Source organism: Phocoena sinus, chromosome 11, assembly GCF_008692025.1.
Source record: "Phocoena sinus isolate mPhoSin1 chromosome 11, mPhoSin1.pri, whole genome shotgun sequence".
NCBI classification, from domain to species: domain Eukaryota; kingdom Metazoa; phylum Chordata; class Mammalia; order Artiodactyla; family Phocoenidae; genus Phocoena; species Phocoena sinus.
The window spans coordinates 90,243,759-90,261,658 of record NC_045773.1 but is presented as its reverse complement, the minus strand read 5'-3'; the positions used below and the strand labels follow the sequence as shown (position 1 = coordinate 90,261,658).

General features: G+C 39.5%; 1 protein-coding gene across 1 annotated transcript in view; it reads right to left on the bottom strand.

Annotated features, from left to right (window-relative positions):
- Positions 1-17,900, bottom strand: part of KIF13A (kinesin family member 13A) — a 218,578-nt gene that overhangs the window by 117,495 nt on the left and 83,183 nt on the right. Inside the window, 1 exon segment of the mRNA XM_032648491.1 lies at positions 11,851-11,863. Within this exon segment, the coding sequence (XP_032504382.1) occupies positions 11,851-11,863 (13 nt within the window).

Sequence of the window (17,900 nt, the reverse complement as noted above, 5' to 3'; positions counted from 1 at the left end):
AATCTGCTTCACTGGTTGCTGAGGGGCAAGGGTGGTGGTGTCACAAATACACAATCTGTGGCATTACTTTCATGGTTCTTTCATGCCCTGGTTACTTCTCCTCAGAAAAACTAGCCACCCAAATAACTTCCAACAGCATATGCAAAAGGTAATTGGGATGTTTTCACACACAGACTATTTCTTCTTTGACAACACAGACCAAACGATCAGATGCAAACGTCTAAGCATATACTGTATGATCCTAGATTGTCTCCAATAAATGATTAATGTTGCTCATTAAGAAGGAAAAAAAATTAAACCCAGATCGAATTTGAGTCACCCTGATATCACCTACTACGAGCAATCTCTGGGTCTGGTTCAGAACTTCCAGACCAAGGCCTCACCTCATCTGCCTACCACCCTCTGCTGGACCAGGCCTGGTGGTCCAGCATGTAGAGGAGGCTGTGCTGACTCCAAGGCCCCAGGTCACAGAAGCACCTGAGGTGGTCCAGGGGTTGCAAACATTTATTGTGCAAGTCAGATCAAACTGTAAAGGGTGACAGGGTTCACTGCTGGGGATGATCTGCACCCTACCAAAATTTGCACTTCCCAAGACATCTGTGATGTTATGAGAAATATATGTTTGGTTCCTGACACAGAGCACCTAAAGCTCTTGAACTTTTGTGAGTGATAGGAAGTCTTTTATTCCTGACACTGAGCTCCATTTAGGAGCTCTATCACCTTGGAAGCTCCCAGGTGATAGAAGCCTCTTTTGTTCTAAACAAGGCGACTTATTGCGGAACTGTAGATAACTTCAGGATGGGGGCCAGCTGCCAGAAAGACAAGTCTTGACTAGAAACCTAGAACTTTCAGCCTCACTCCCACCATCTCTAGGAATGGGAGACGGCTTGGAGACTGAGTTAATAATCGATCGTGCCTCCCTAAAATTCCCTCAGTGAGTTTACAATAGCCAGGACATGGAAGCAACCTAAGTGTCCATCCACAGATGAATGGATAAAGAAGATGTGGCACACATATACAATGGAGTATTACTCAGCCATAAAAAGAAATGAAATTGAGTTATTTGTAGGGAGGTGGATGGACCTAGAGTCTGTCATACAGAGTGAAGTAAGTCAGAAAGAGAAAAACAAATACCGTATGCTAACACATATACATGGAATCTAAAAAAAAATGGTTCTGATGAACATAGGGGCAGGACAGGAATAAAGACAGAGATGTAGAGAATGGAGTTGAGGACCCAGGGCGGGGGAAGGGTAAGCTGGGATGAAGTGAGAGAGTAACATTGACATATACACTACCAAATGTAAAATACACAGCTAGTGGGAAGCAGCTGCATAGCACAGGGAGATCAGCTCGGTGCTTTGCGACCACCTAGAGGGGTGGGATAGGGAGGGTGGGAGGGAGAAAAGAGGGAGAGGATGTGGGGATATACATATGCATATAGGTGATTCACTTTGTTATACAGCAGAAACTTAGATAACATTGTAAAGCAATTACACTCTAATAAAGATGTTAAAAAAAAAAATCCCCTCAGTGACAAGGTTCAGAGAGCTTCTGGGTTGGTGAACACCTCCATGTGCCAGGAGGGTGACGTGACTCCACAAGGACAGGAGCTCCTGTGTTCGGGACACTTCTGGACTTTACCATACATACCTCTTCCTCTGACTGCTCACCTGTACCCTTTATCATAAACCAGTAAACCTAAGTAAGTGTTTCCTGAGATTTGTAAGCCATTCTAGCAAATTATCAAACCTGAGGAGGGGGTCTTGGAAAGCCCTGATTTGTAGCAAAGTCAGAAGCGTTTAACCTGGAGACCCACTACTTGCGATTAGTGTCTGAGGGAGTGCAGTCTTGTGGGACTGAGCCCTTTATCTATGGGGTCTGTGCCAGCTCTGGGGAGTTACTGTTAGAACTGAAGTGACTTGTAGGCTACCCAGTTGGTATCCAAAGAGAATTGTTTGGTGTGGAAAACCCATACATATGGGGTCAGATGTGTTATGAACAGAGAAAGTTTTCCTTTACCATCAATTACTTTGTTTCTGTTCCTGGCATACATCTTGATTCCTATACCACATTTCTGCCTTTTGAAACCTTCCCCATACTTGAAGGCCCTCCTCAAGATCCACTTTTAGCTAGGAAGCTTTTCTTCCTCCGGAGTCACACAATATTGCAACAATGAATGTTGATGTTTATCATAATGTATTTTCCACTACTTATGGTGCTGTATATGTTTAATCTTCCTCACCACACTGTGAATTCCAGAGAGCAGGAACCACTAGTTGAATCACCTCTTGAGCCCCACAATACTTCCTGCAAATGTTCTCAATTAATAATTGTCTAATTAATGACCTTTGAATGAATAAAGTAAAAATGCTTCCTAGGGAAAACGCAGAGCAGGAAGGCTATGTTGCCATTCAATTCATGCAGCTGCAACACTCACGGACTCAGATATAAAGGCAGAAGTGTAAGGGGTGACAGCAGAGCGGCTGTATTTAACAGGGTAAAAGAAATAAACAAAAGCCTCAGGACGGATGCCGAAAAGACATTCCGTACTCAGCCATGTGTTTGGCCTGAAACAGCGCTGCCTGACAGAAATATGATCCAAGCTACATATGTCATTTAAATTGTGTCTACAGGCACATGAAAAAGTAAAGAGATAAAACAATTTTAATAATATTTTAATGTACCCTAATACATCTAAAAAATTTATCTTTTTTTTTTCTCATACTAATTCTTTGATGTCTGGTGTGTATTTTAAACTTACAAAAATCTCAATTTTGACCAGCCACCTAGCACATGCTCGAAAGCCACATGTGGCTAAGAGGCTGGTGTATTGGACAGCGCAGGTCTAGAACTCATCTCGTTTGAGGCCAACACTTAGTTTTCAAAAATGCACAAAGTGAGCGATGAAAATGATGGTGGTCACACACTGTAAAACAAGTCTGAATGAAACTGCCCTTCAGATGGCACAGGCTGTACAGAGTAAGACTTCCCCCTACTTTTTTCTGAGTAATTTTTGTAAAGGCAGGTTTTTGGTATGGCAGCATGACTCTTTAAAGGAAACTGCCTTCAAAAAGTAACCATTTTATTTTGTTATGATGTCATTTTCTCCTGCTCACAATTTTGCCAACAAATTTATGTAACTAGAAGAGGGATTAAACACCTTGACGTTCAGCAGTTCCTAACAATGCTTGTAAATAAAATAAAAAACATTTAAAGTGAGTTTAATTAACAAGATCGAATTGTTCAGATGGCTCTTACCCTAGCTTATGGAGATATGAGAATGTTGATCATGACTTTAAAAATGAGCAACCTGAGTAAAAAAGAATATGATCCTTAACAAAGCGATCTTGCAGATATTTGCATTTCCCCCAAACTCTCCCTTCTTACTCTTTCCCATTTTCTTTACTGCATAAAACCCAACAAATAGAAAAAAACACTTTACAACCATGTACAGATAGTAGCGGCAATCAGAAGGCCTAGAACTGGGGCCAAAAAGCTCTCTCGCTGGATGGTCTTGGCTGATTCATTCCTTAAGCCTCATTCTCCTTGGTCTTAAAGAAGAGGGTCTGAACAATCTGAGTTCAGAAATGTCTTCCAGCTCCAAAGTGCTCACTTGGCACCTGGAAGGTACCCAGTAAACACTGAGGGATGAAGAAGAAAACAGAAAAAGGAGGAAGAATTCATTTGTTTTTCTCTGCATGTATTTCAGTGTGGCTCTGGGGGAAAGTAAGACACTTGTGCCAGAAATGACAAAAGCAGGAAAAGTGAAGGGTCCTAGAACATGCCTGATATTCTGAGGGCCATCGGGGAGATCCAGAACTGGGCTTCTGAAGGCAAAGCTACTGTGACTGGGACAGTTTCCTGTCTTCCATCAATAAAGCATACGTAACACAATTAGATAGAGATCTTACACATGTGTCTTCTCCCTCTGTACCACCTCTCTGCCAAAATCCAATGTTTGTCAGAAGAAGGTGGCTAACCAAACAAGCAACGTCCCCTTTTTACCTCCATCTGCGATACCTCTAAGACAAAAACCTTAGACTCAAAACTACAGTCAGACCAATAAGGAAAAACACACCTATTTCAACTCCGAAAATTATGAGACAAAGGCTCTGTTTTATTTATTTATTTGTTTTTGGCTGCATTCGGTCTTCGTTGCTGCGTGCAGGCTTTCTCTAGTTGCAGTGAGTGGGGCCTACTCTTCGTTGCGGCTCACGGGTTTCTTACTGCGGTGGCTTCTCTTCTTGCAGAGCACAGGCTCTAGGTGTGCAGGCTTCAGTAGTTGCAGCACATGGACTCAGTAGTTGTGGCTCATGGGCTCTAGAGCGCAGGCTCAGTAGTTGTGGCGCATGGGCTTAGTTGCTCCGTGGCATGTGGGATCTTCCCGGACCAGGCTCGAACCCATGTCCCCTGCACTGGCAGGTGGATTCTTAACCACTGCACCATGAGGGAAGTCCCAAGGCTCTTTGTTTTAAACTAACGAGGAGGCATAAAGCAGGTGTCTCCATGTTTGTCTAAAGCTTATTTTTCTTTTTAAGGGAAGTAGAACACACTCCAATAAACACTGCATAATATGCTACTGGTAAAAGGATTAATAGGTATGCACTCAGCCCATGCTAAAATAAATGTTTCTCCGCTCTGGAGTACAAATTTACAAAATGTAACACCAAAGAGAAAAATCCAAATGTATAGTACAAAACAATTTATACAAGGATAAATTTGTGTAAATTTTCCTTTCTATTCTAATATGCTACATACCCATGCAATATAAAAAAATGTTTAATCTCACTTTTAAATGTCAACCAGAAGAATTTTTTTTTCCCTGTCCTAATACAACACTAGAAAAAATAACTTTTAAGAACAAAAGAAACACAATTTGGCGAGTGTACGTATGTGTCCTCAATGCCATCACGGGCAGCAGTACCACATGAGTACCTGCTTTCTCTTCTGAGTTTTCATTGGTTCTTCCCCATCTTTCCATTCCCTAGAGCAGGATGGGTCCCAGGGTGTTAGCCTCTACTCTCAGGTCTTCTATTCCATTTAATCCTTTCTTCCTTGACAACATAATCAATACCTCTTCCTTTACCTCCTATCTCCTTCCCACAAGAATTTACCTGACCTTTCTAGGGCAGACTACAAACCTTGTACAACCTGCTAGGTATCTCTATCAGATGCTTTGCCATCATTTCCAATTCAACCCACTCTAAACCTGAACTCTGACTCCTCTTGCTGTATTGTCTTCTCCCACATGCTATAAGCACCCAAGTCCTGGATACTTTAGTTCTGCAATGTTTTGATCATTCTTCCCTTCCTCTTCTCCAGTCTCATGGCACTGTGCCAGGGCAGGCCCTCATTACCTCTTTCCTGGCACATTTTATTCAATACCATCCCGAGCCTACCCACTGACCAAACCCAATTTATTTTATGCTCTGCTTTCAGATTAACCTTCTGAAAGGGAGCCTGAACTATGCCATTGCCTTGCTCAGAATAGGCAACAGAGACACTGAATGTATCAAGGTCCAACCCTGGCGTCAAGATCTTCCACAGCTGGATTTGGTTTCAACCTCCTTCTTTTTTTCTTTTTTTTTTTGGCCACACCACATAGCTTGTTGGATCTTAGCTCGCCGACCAGGGATCGAACCTGTGCCCTTGGCAGTGAAGTGCAGAGTCCTAACAACTGGACTGCCAGGGAATTTCCTCAACCTCCTTCTGGATGTGTCACCCAGGATTCCCCTTCATGTACCAGTAGCCCATCTCTATGCTATGTCATTCTCTGAATACAGTTGATATTTTCTCCATCTCTCGGCACATCTGTCTACAATCCAATGACCAAATGTATGTGGGATGTTAATAAAAAGGTCTTGTGCATTTTTCACTAAGTATATCCATAAGTATTTAATGTTCTTGAAGCTACTGTAATTTATTGGGTTGTTTTAAATTTTTATTTTCTAATTGTTCATGCTAGTGTAAAGAAGTACAATTTGTATTTTCACCTTTTTCTTGCCTCGTTGACACTTGTTAAGGTCTAGAAGTTTACTTAGAGATTTCTTAATTTTTTTCAAATATATGACCTTATTATCTACAAATAAAGATGCTTTTGCTTCCTCCTTCCCAGTCTGAATTTCTTTTTTTTTTTTTTTACATCTGTATTAGTGAATTTCTTTTATTTTTTTTTCTTGCCTAATTACACTGGCTAAGAGCTCCAGTCAGTGTTGAACAGAGGTAGCTAGAGCAATATCCTCGCCTTATTCCCCATCTTGGATAGAAAGTTAAATACGATGACAGCTGAAGATGTGTAATGGATGCCCTTTACCACTTTAATTAAGATTTCTGTCTACTACTAGCTTGCTGCAAGTTTATATCATAAATAAGTGTTGAACTTTGTCAAATGCTTTTTTCTGCATCTACTGAGATGATCACATGGCTTTTCTTTTTTCTTCTGTATGAATTACATTTATTTTTCATAATAACTTTTTAAAGGAGTTTAGGTTTACAGAAAAATTGAGCAGCTAGTGCAAAGAGTTTCCACATACTCCCTCTTCTTGAACACTCCCTCGGCAGTTTCCCATTACTAATAACTTGCATTAGTGTGTTGTATTTGTTATAAATAGATAAACCAATATTGATACATTATTAATAACTAAACTCCATACATTAAGGTTCACTCATTGAGCTGTACAGTCCTATGAGTTTTGATAAATGCATAATGTCATAATCCACCCTTAAAGTATCATACAGAATAGTTTCACTGCCCTAAAAATCCTGTAATTCACCTATTTATTCATCTCTCCTCTCCTCTCGCTCCTCCTGGCAACTACTGATTTCCTCTCTGAAGGCATCCAAGTATGCACTGAATTTTAATTTGGATTTAAAGTGGATCTGGCAGGGACTCCTCAGGCGGTCCAGTGGTAAAGAGTCTGCCTTCCAATGCAGGGGACGCAGGTTTGAGCCCTGGTCGGGGATCTAAGATCCCACATGCCGCAGGGAAACTAAGCCCGTGTGCTGCAAACTACAGAGTCCACGTGCCCTGGAGCCCACACGCCACAACTAGAGAGAGAAAATCCGCAGCCACAACTAGAAAGAAGCCCGCACACCACAACTAGAGAGAAACCCAAGCAGACCACGCACCGTAACGAGAAAGTTCCTGCATGCCTCAACAAAGATCCCGTGTGCCAAAACTAAGACTCGACACAGCCAAAAAAAATAAAATAAAATAAAAAATAAAGTGGACTTGGCATATTGTAAGTGCTGAATTAAAGATAGCTATTATTAATTGTAACAACAAAAACAGCATTGTAAGAGTACAGTTCCAGGGATGGATATAAAGAATGTGAGATTTTTTTCCTTCATAACAGTTGGGTAGGAATAGTGATAACTCAACCAAATTTTCAAAATGACAAAATTTTCAAAATGACCTCCTTTCTCCTAATCAGCACTTCTACCTTAGGATATTTTTAGTAAAATGTACAAAATCCTTACACATAATAGAAACAGTAAATATTGCAGTTAGGTGATGATTATTTACCATCATCATATAATTAGACATAATTTCAATAACTGCCCACACAGAGAATAATGAAAAGATATTCCTCAGGAAAACACATATTAATGACAAGAGAATCCAAGTTGGTGGACAGATTTGTAAGGTCCAGTGGGCACTTTCCCTTTGGGGTCAGGCCTGAGAGAAGCATCAGGATCATGACCACAGTTTGCTTATCCAGTCCCTTACTGAAGGACATCTTGGATGCTTCCAGTTTTTGGCAATTTTGAATGAAGCTGCTGTAAACACTCATGTGCAGGTTTCTGTATAGACAGAAATTTTCAACTCATTTGAGTAAATACCTAGAAGTATGATTGCTTGGTTGTATGATAAGAATATGTTCAGCATTACATGAAACTTCCATGTTGTCTTTCTACACCACTTTCCATTCTCACCAGCAACAGAGAGTTCCACATCCTCACAAGCTTTGGTCTTGACAGATTTTTGGATTTTAGCCATTCTAATAGGTGTGTAGTGGTATCTCAGTGTTGTTTTAATGTGTAATTTCCTTATGACATATGATGTTGAGCATTTTTTCATGTGTGTATTTGCCATTTGTGTATCTTCTTTGATGAAGGGTCTTTTCTGGTCTTTTGCCCATTTTCTTCCATTGGGTAGTTCACTTTCTTACTGTTGAGTTTTAAGAGTTCTTTGTATATTTTGGATAATTGTCCTTTATCAGATTAGTTTTACAAATATTTTCTTCTAGTCTGTAGCTTTCTTTTTATTCTCTAAACAGTGTCTTTGCAGAGCCGAAGTTTTTACTTTTAATGAAGTCCCATTAATCAATTTTATTTTTATGGATAGGCTTTTGATGTTGTATCTAAAAACTGATCACCAACCCCAAGTTTTCCAAGATTTCCCTTATGTTATTTTCTAGAAGTTCTATGGTTTTGCATTTTATATTTAGATCTATGATCCATTTTGAGTTAATTTTTGTGAAGGGTATAAGGTCTAAGTTCATTTCTGTGCATGTGGATGTCCAGTTGTTCCAGCACCATTTGTCTCCTCTGTACTTCATTTTGATATTTTCTGCTAACCTATCTTCTAATTATTTAACTCTCTCTTCAGCTGGACCTATTCTGCTGCTAAACCCTAAGTTCTTAATTTTGGTTTGGGGTTTGTCAGGGTAAGAATTTCGGTTGGGTAATTTTCCAAATTTGTTTTGTCACTTTATATAATTTCCAGTCCTCTCTAACATTTAAAAATCTTTTACCTCTTTGAATATAATAAGCATAGTTATTTTAAAGTTCATGCCTAACAATTTGAATATCTGAAGTATCTGTGATTCTACTTCTCTATTATTTCTGTTAGTTCTTTTTTCTTTTTTACATCTTTATTGGAGTATAATTGCTTTACAATGTTGTGTTAGTTTCTGCTGTACAACAAAGTGAATCAGCTGTATGCATACATATATCCCCATATTCCCTCCCTCTTAAGCCTCCCTCCCACCCTCCCTATCCCACCTCTCTAGGTCATCACAAAGCATCAAGCTGATCTCCCTGTGCTATGCAGCAGCTTCCCACTAGCTATTTTACATTTGGTAGTGTATATACGTCAATGCTACTCTCTCACTGAGTTCCAGCTTCCCTTTCCCCTCCATGTCCTCAAGTCCATTCTCTACGTCTGCGTCTTTATTTCTGCCCTGGCACTAGGTCCATCAGTACCATTTTTTTTAGATTCCATATATATACATTAGCATAGTTCTTGTCCACATTGCCTTATCTTGCAATGCACCTCTATCTTTGATTGGATGCTGCACATTATATTATTTAAATGCCTTGTAGAATCATTAGAGACAGGATTACATTTGCTTTCCTGCCAGGTGAGATGGGGACCTGCATTCTAGGATCACTTTGGTCCATTTTTAATGCTCAAGACTTCCTGGATCACACAAAGAAACTTGCAATCACACAGCAATCCATGTGAGGACTGGTTTACTTCTGTTTCACCCTTACACCCCACCCAAGGCTGGGTTGCAAACCATGTTGCCAACCAAAACCATAAGAAGTTTGCCAAGGATTCCACCTCTGGAAGACCCTGAATTCCAACACTTTTTCCCCCTAGGTCCCCTAGACCCTACAAGACTGTCAGAAACACAGCTCTGCCTTTAAGCTACTTTTGTCTGAATGGCAAACACCCAAATACCAGATTCACCTCTCTACATTTCCACCTCCTCTTAGATCTTGGTCTGGTAATTGTCCATTAACTTGGTATTTTTCCAGTGTCTACAAGTATAGGTTTTTAATATTTTGTCCAGTCTTAGCTGCCAGTTCTGCAGAAGTCAGAACAGGACTCTTCATCCTATGAGTTCCACAAACATTTTCCTCTTGTGGCCTTTAACACAACTGATTTTATATTGTGCATATGCTCCTTACCCCAACCGTTTTAGAATGCTAGGATCAGGTATGATTCATGCAGCACTTGGTCCCTACCCAGAATATTTGTTAAATCGAAACAACCTGTCTTCTTTGGTGCTTTTGCTAATTATTCATGTTCAAAATCTCATTGTTTTAAATCAATAAAATTTCATGCTTACATAATCATCATTAAAAATATCTTTCCATTTCCCATTTGCTTTCAATATTTACAGTTTCTGCAAGAAAAGGCCTTATCTATTTTAGTGTCTTTTTTAAAAATCTGACTCTATTATGTCATTTATTTTATTTCAAGATGATCTTTACACTTTCCAGATGTGTCTTATGGCATGCACATACATATTTAAATGTGGTTATTTAACATTCATTTTATTTTGATAATTTCATGATACTTCTTAGGAACTATCAGTAGGACACCTAGTGAAACCACCATACTATAGATACTGGATAGAAAATAACCAGAACATTTTCTGTGTATAAAACAATTAGCGACTTTTTAGAAAATGTGTTTTTGTGCCTCTTTTTCATTTCACTGTTTCTCCTTCATTAAGTAACCATATGTGGAACTGCTCAGGATTTCATTGCCTTTTTCTGTAGGGAAAGAATGAAATATATCACAAGGTTGACTGTCTGTTCTGAAACTTCTAGGAACCAACAACAAGGGAAGGAAGAGCTACTTAAGGGGAGCTCCCATCTTTCTGAGTAGCAGAGACATTTTTGGTTGCAAATTTTAGGGATATATCCACATCAATAATTGCTCAAGGAGAACCTTCCAATCCCCCAGATTTGGCCAGGATGCCAGTGCTGATACTTCTAAACATCATATATTTCCTCTTTCTTAAAAGATTTCGTATTATTTGTTCAATGTATGCCTTCCTTCTTGGAGCTGGAACTCTTAGTGCCAAGGACCATTCCTATACTGCCTTCAATAAACATAAAGGCTAACATTTAGCAATTTTGTGGCTTTCAATACTTCAAAAGCTAAGTTAGATTTTCCTTCATAATCCCAGAGGTAAGTAAACCTAACCTATTCTGGATTTCTTCCCCTCACCCAACATGCCTTAGATTCTGACCAGATAATGTGTGTGGGTGTAGCCTGACTTGATCCCATCTCAAAAAACAAAGCTATAACCAGCATCATTGGTCAGGGGCTTGTTGCATTTTTCCTTCCTTTTGGCACCAAGTGTCCCTTGGATACCCAATAAAATACTCACCAGTAATAAAATCAGCCTTCAGTTATTTAGGAGTTGGTCATTCAGATGCCCTGCTTCTCATTTTCTTCTTTTCCTACCTACTCTCTAACTTTTGGGCTTCTCACTGGCACACATGCCGTCAAAGGCTGGCCACAACAAGGGGGCTAGCTCTAATGAGTGGACTTTGTGATTGGCTAGAAACTCCAAAAAAAGCACATAAAGTTGGTAGATGGTTGAAACCCTAAAAGTTTGAAGAATTTTTTTGACGATATCGATTATTCTTAGTAGGACCCAGAAAAGACAGTTTGTGCAGTCAATAACCATAGTTACTAACCTATCATTATGTTAACCGTTTTTGTTTTTCCATTTTCTAGGTAGTGATATTATCTAGTTCTCCGCTTACCCAATCTGTGAATTAGGACATTTTAATTCATCTCTCTGAGCCTCATTTCATCATCAATAAAACAGAAACAGTAACCAAACAGGTTTGTTCTGACCCAAGCATTAATTCCCAGAATGAAATAATGTATGAAAGTGCTTTGTAAATGTAGAGGACCATTCGCATTTTATATCATTACCAACATTAATTGTTTGCTCATGGTTTAAGTTTTACATTAGAATGCCAATTTGTCTTCTCAAAAGCAGAGGTGTTTCACATGGGTTACTGTGATGGATACAATTCAGGATTTTGGCGCACCTGGCCAGCATGCATGCCAAATTCCGTATCAGTGCTTACCTTGGGAGGTTTCCTGAATGATGGAAACAAAACATTCAGCAGCAGAAATAGAGCAGGTTGTCAACACAGCAGCCACACATCAGAAGGAAGCAATGAAAGAGAAAAAAAACAAGGGAAACTCAGCATCTTGATTACGTGATCTGAAAGATATTCTACTTCACAAAGATCTGGAGCCATATTCACTTCATGCCTGAGGTGATAAACTTTTATATTTGTTCAAAAATATAGTGTGGGCATCAGTTTCCTTCCTGGTTTAATAGAATGTATCCAGTCATTAAGAGGTATTTTTAATGATTCTTAAAAAGCCAACAAAAAGAGCATCAGAATAAAGAAAGATGCTGCAATCATACTGCATGCAGTCAAATACTTTAAAATCAATTTTCACATTTAAATTTTTGTTAAATTCGCCTTAATATATATGTATATTTCTTTTGAAAAATAATAAATATGGGATTTTTTTCCCAATTAAAAACCACGGTTTAGATGACAATTTTCACATATTTCAACCCTGAATAAAAATTTAAAAGCAAGTTACATCCTTCCTTATCACCAACAACACATGTATTCTTTATCATTCTTTTTTTTTGTGGTACGCGGGCCTCTCACTGCTGTGGTCTCTCCCGTTGCGGAGCACAGGCTCCGGACGCGCAGGCCCAGCGGCCATGGCTCACGGGCCCAGCTGCTCCGCGGCATGTGGGATCCTCCTGGACCAGGGCATGAACCCGTGTCCCCTGCAGTGGCAGGCGGACTCTCAACCACTGCGCCACCAGGGAAGCCCTATCATTCATTTTTTGCATTCAAAAATGACTGAAACTGCATCCGGAAAAAACTCGGAAAAGGAAATAGTTTTCAAAGTAACAAACTGTTAGGCTTACTTGCTTTGTAAGTGTTTTGATCATATACAAAATTGAGCTGAACTATGATTTTTATGGTGTGTAATCCTATCACAGGGTCTTGGCCTTCTTGATGTGGTTATTCTTAATCAACCTCCAGTATCATCAATTCAGAAACTGCAAAATTATTGTTAAATAGAAATGCGGGAATTTTTCCAGTGGCTTTAATCCTTCTTCACAGGGAATAGAATCATGAGAATAAGAAATGGATTTTCCAGGGCAGAGGGCATGGAAACCAAAAGGTACAGGCAAAATCAGCATGGTGCTCTTTCTCCACCATTGTGTCTAACACTCCCCACAGAACTTTGAGGGCCCCAAACAAAACCCAGAGCTCAGAATCAAGGAAAGAAACTCCATGGATTCCACAATCAGGTAGGTAACTCTAACCTTTAAATCTAGGGAAAGAAAATCATGACATTTCTTATAATGATGAAGATAAAAAATTATCTTCTTGAAATTCCATAAATTAGCTAAAAAGTAAATGAGTCCTTATGTTGTGACCCCAGGAAGGCACGACAGGAATGTGATTTTTGTCTTCAGGTTTTAGAGAGAAACTTCCTATAAAAACTGGTATCTCTGGCTGCTATTAAGCAAGTCTCAACGTTCTGTGCATCTGTCCTTTAAAATAAGATAAACATTTATAGATGTTGTTATAAAATTGTACGAGTGTTTTTAATTCTAAGAAAGCCATGGGTCTTTGCTCTGTGCATAAAACTTGAGGTTTCTGCCAAGAAAATGTCCTTAAGTGGAACAACTGCTCTAGAAGGCATCTGTTCTGAGCAGGTAGAACAATGATGAAAACCTCACGTACAGTACCTTTGACAACGCCTTCTCTTATTTTGCTTGCTTGATTTTTAAAAAGCCATTTAAATCATGGCTTTATTTAACAGGGTAAAGAAAAGCCACTTGACTTGGCTTGCGATAAGGCAACCATATGAAACAGCATGGGCCAAATTAATAAAATATATGCTTCGCATTTAGGCTACAATGAACCGAGTAATCTAATGGGGGTAGAACATGCTAACAGAAATCCCAGGGATTTCTCCAGGGTTCTCATGTGCTTCAGGACTGTACAATAACCGTCACCAGCGGCACAGAACAAGTGCTGGTTTGTAGCCAGTAGTACACTGACCTCCTTCGCTGTCCAATAATAGAGCTATCCTTTCCTTATTGACATTTCAATACAGTTTTCTTTATTCCTATCAGGAAATCAGTCCTATTTCAAGATTTTAAGTACTTTGTAAGTGTATCCCTCTTTCTTAGAAAGATAGCACATAATATGGGAATGCCAATGTAATTCTGCTACCTTCTTTTGTGTTTCTAAGGATGGTTTGTTAAGAATAAAGGGAGACTGGGATGCATGGGGAAAAGGCGAGCCACTAAGTGAAACCGCCACTACCCAAATTACTCATCGTTTAGTTTAGAGCAAGGATCCTGGCTACAGAAGGAAAAGTAGGTCATTTAGTTGATCACAACTGTACTTCATTAATTGGTAAACAAACATTTCTTGAGGTTTGAATTAGGTGCAACTAAGTTATCCTAATTCAGAACCATAGTTTACTGCCCCAATCCCCAGAGGCTATATATCATTTTTTTGGGGCCTGTGAAGAAAAATTTTTCCAACATGAGTAATACTGACACTACAACCAAATATGGCATGCTATCCTTTGGGGAAAAAACAACTAATGTGATATCGCAATGTAAAAATTCTCACACATGTATCTATGAAAGAAAATAAATAATATAAAAATCTATCAGAAACATAATCAATATTAAATACATTTTTTTTAAGTTACAGCCTTTGTTGATTATATCAATAAAGTCTTATCAACAAAGAGTTCCATCTAACTCTGTTAGGTCCAGCCTATTGCTGATACCTGAGTGGCTCACTTAGAGAAGGAGGTGATATTCCTGGCTAACAAACATCCAATGAACTGCAAAGAACATCCCTTTGCAAAACACCAAAGGTTCCTTCCTCTCCCAGGACAAGCAAGTTGATGGATCTCTTCAAGGTCACCCACACTCTGTGCATTTCTCACACAACTCAAGTAATTTCCATGCCTTTCACCCCCTTTTGCCCGCTAGAATTGTCTCCTCTCCAACATCCAGCTCAAGGCTCCACTCTCTCAATTCCCATCAATTGTTTGAGAGCACCTTGGCCTTCACTACCTCCGATACCCCAGGATTCCTATGGTCAACAAAACAGCTTAACACTCACGAGCACACATAAAGTCCTGCAGCCTTCAGTGATTCTGTCTGAATTGGAATCTCGTGTATCCTTAAGGCCTAAACCCCTTGAAAGCAGAAGCTATGCCACTTGCATGATCTCAGTCCCCAATGCCACATATTTATGTAGAACTGAAATAATTATAAGAACTCAGAAGTAATTTTTTACATTAATGGGTTAAACATAATCTAGATGTGAGGATTTTCTACCACCACCACCTCAATCTCACAATTCCAAAATTTGGGGGCAAGATTTTTTTTTTTTTTTTTTTTGGCCATGCCACGTGGCTTGTGGGATCTTAGTTCCCCAACCAGGGATCAAACCTGGGAATTCCCACGGGGGCAAGATTGCTTGCGTTTAATAGCAGAGAAGATGTCAAGGATTGTCAGAAAATGTAGACTGTTTCCAAGGTCTTGTTTTAAAATAATTATTTCTCTAGATCAGCATTCATACAGAGAAGTTCAAAGGGATGCCAACGAGGGTCAAGCCCTCAAAACCTTCGTAGGTCAACTAGGTTCAGAAATGCAGGTTCAGTCTGATGAGAGGAGAGGAGACACACACACATGGAAATGGGGCTGTAAAGATAAGCTGGATCTATATTGGGCCAGGTCTTGAAATGAACCGTCAGTACTTAATTTAGTAGATAGTACAAACCTGAAAAGCTTAACAAGAGAGTGAAATAAATAAGGCAGTATAAATAGCATATTACAATGACAGCAATCCTATACAGCTGTCGTTCTTTCCTCACACCTCACACTGAAAGATTTCTGGGACAAGGAGCCTTTTGGCCATTATTTACAGCCTATTGACTACAGTGAGCTACTTACAAGTTAGATGGCCAAAGACCCTGATGTCCTCAAGCCCTAACCCCAGTCAGTGCTTCAAGAGACATGAATGATCAGTGACTTCTTCTGAAACAGAAAGTTCTCTTCCATGTGCTAATGATGTCATTGATTGATGGCTGGAAACTGCCACAACCTATATCAGAAAGATACAGAGCTAAATGACATTTGACTCCTGGAGATTACTCTAAGGACATATACTTTATAAAGCCCTTGATTTTCACTTCCCACTTGGAGAGCTAAACATTGGGTCACAACAGAGTCCAAGTAATCCTGTTAACCAGCAAGCGTTTAATGAGTACCAATTCCTACACTGCACATCATAGGTGCTCTGAGGGATATTAGAGGAATGAGGCATGATCTCTGACCTCAAGAAGCTTAACATCTTGTAACAGAGACAGATACATACGTGAATAACTAATATCAAGGGGACTGTGATGAGTGTCAAAGCACAGGTAGAAACAAAGAGCTATATTCAGTCAACAAATATTCAAACACATACTGTGTGCTACTTTGTTGAGGTACAAAAATAAATTAGACACGCTGCCTTTCAGACAACAATAAATGGAACTTATACACATTCTGTGATGTGCAGAGACGCCCCAAAGACGGAAATATGAACTGGGAAAGAAGAGAAGTTTCTCAGAGAGGGAAATCTAGAAGGCTGAATAGAGCACCCAGCTGACAGGGTGAAGAAATGGCATCCCAATAGGGAGAACCGTGTGTGCAAAAAGCATCAGAGTACACAGCTCGCTTGAGGACCAGAGCATCATAGGACTGTTCTGTCACCGAACTCAGTAGTTTGTCCACAGAAAGAGACAGTGGGACACGGGATGATACAGGGTTGGGATTTGGTTAGATAGGGGGGTATAAAGGTTCATCTTCAATGACAGTTGATTAACTTTAGTTTGAAGATACATTTATATACTTGTATACCAACAAATGAACATATTCATATATTTAAAACATATAACAAGCACTTCTATGAGTTATAAAAAGCAGATGGGATTACATATTTTGAAGAGCCTCTGAAACCATCCACAAGAAGAATGCAAATGCCAAAAGCATTAAATTCCAAGACAAAGCCTGGTTTTAAAACCTTTAAAAAGAGGTATTAGAGTCAGCAGGTTATAAGGCTTATATGAAGCTACAGCAAAATTTTCCGAACACTGATGAAGCTGATTCCTTTTTTTTAACGCTTTATTTGATATTTTGGAGCACAGCCGATTAACAATGTTATGGTTTTTCAGGTACACAGCAAAGTGACTCGGCCATACATGTACATGTATGCATTCTCCCCCAGACTCCCCTCCCATCCAGGCTGCCCCATAACACTTAGCAGAGTTCACTGGGCTATACAGTAGGTCTTCGCTGGTTATCCTTTTTAAATAGGAAGCTGATTCATTTAAGGGGAAATGTTACCAACCAGAGCAGACTTTTAACACCAATATATCTGGTTTGCTTGGAAGAGTATGTCCTCTGGAATCTACTGGGTTTAAGGTATGTTTAATATTGTTTTCCTCCTAACCTCCTATTTTCTAGAAGGCTTTGATTTTTCTACCTATGAATTTTTCTGACGGTGGTGCTTTCCAAGAACTCAAATCCCTGTGGTTGGACGGAGGCTGATACAGTCCAAGGGGAAGATCCAATAGAGCACAGCTGGATCGAGAAGGAAGTCAAGTCAGGAGGAAGATGACAGACTGGGGGAAAGCAAGAAACTCGTGGCCTGGATAAAGTGAAAGAGCAAAGATGGTGTAGTGGCAGCAAGAGAAGATGTTGCAGTCAATGACTGAGGTGTAATATTTCAGAACGGTAGACTCTAAGCTGGTCATAGCAGTGTGTCTGTGAAATGGAATGGACGATCATCACTTTAATTAATAACTAACACTTATGGAGCTCTAACTATATTTTTCTGTTAGTTCTACCTGATTTTACTCATTTAACATATTTGATAACCCTATTAAGTTCCCTTTATTATTTTTTTTCAGATGAAAAAATACTGGGTGTAAGGTACAGAGATGGCACGACTTACTCAAAGTCACACAGTTAATTGGCAGCAGCGCCAAGATTCAAGCCCAGGTTGTCTCT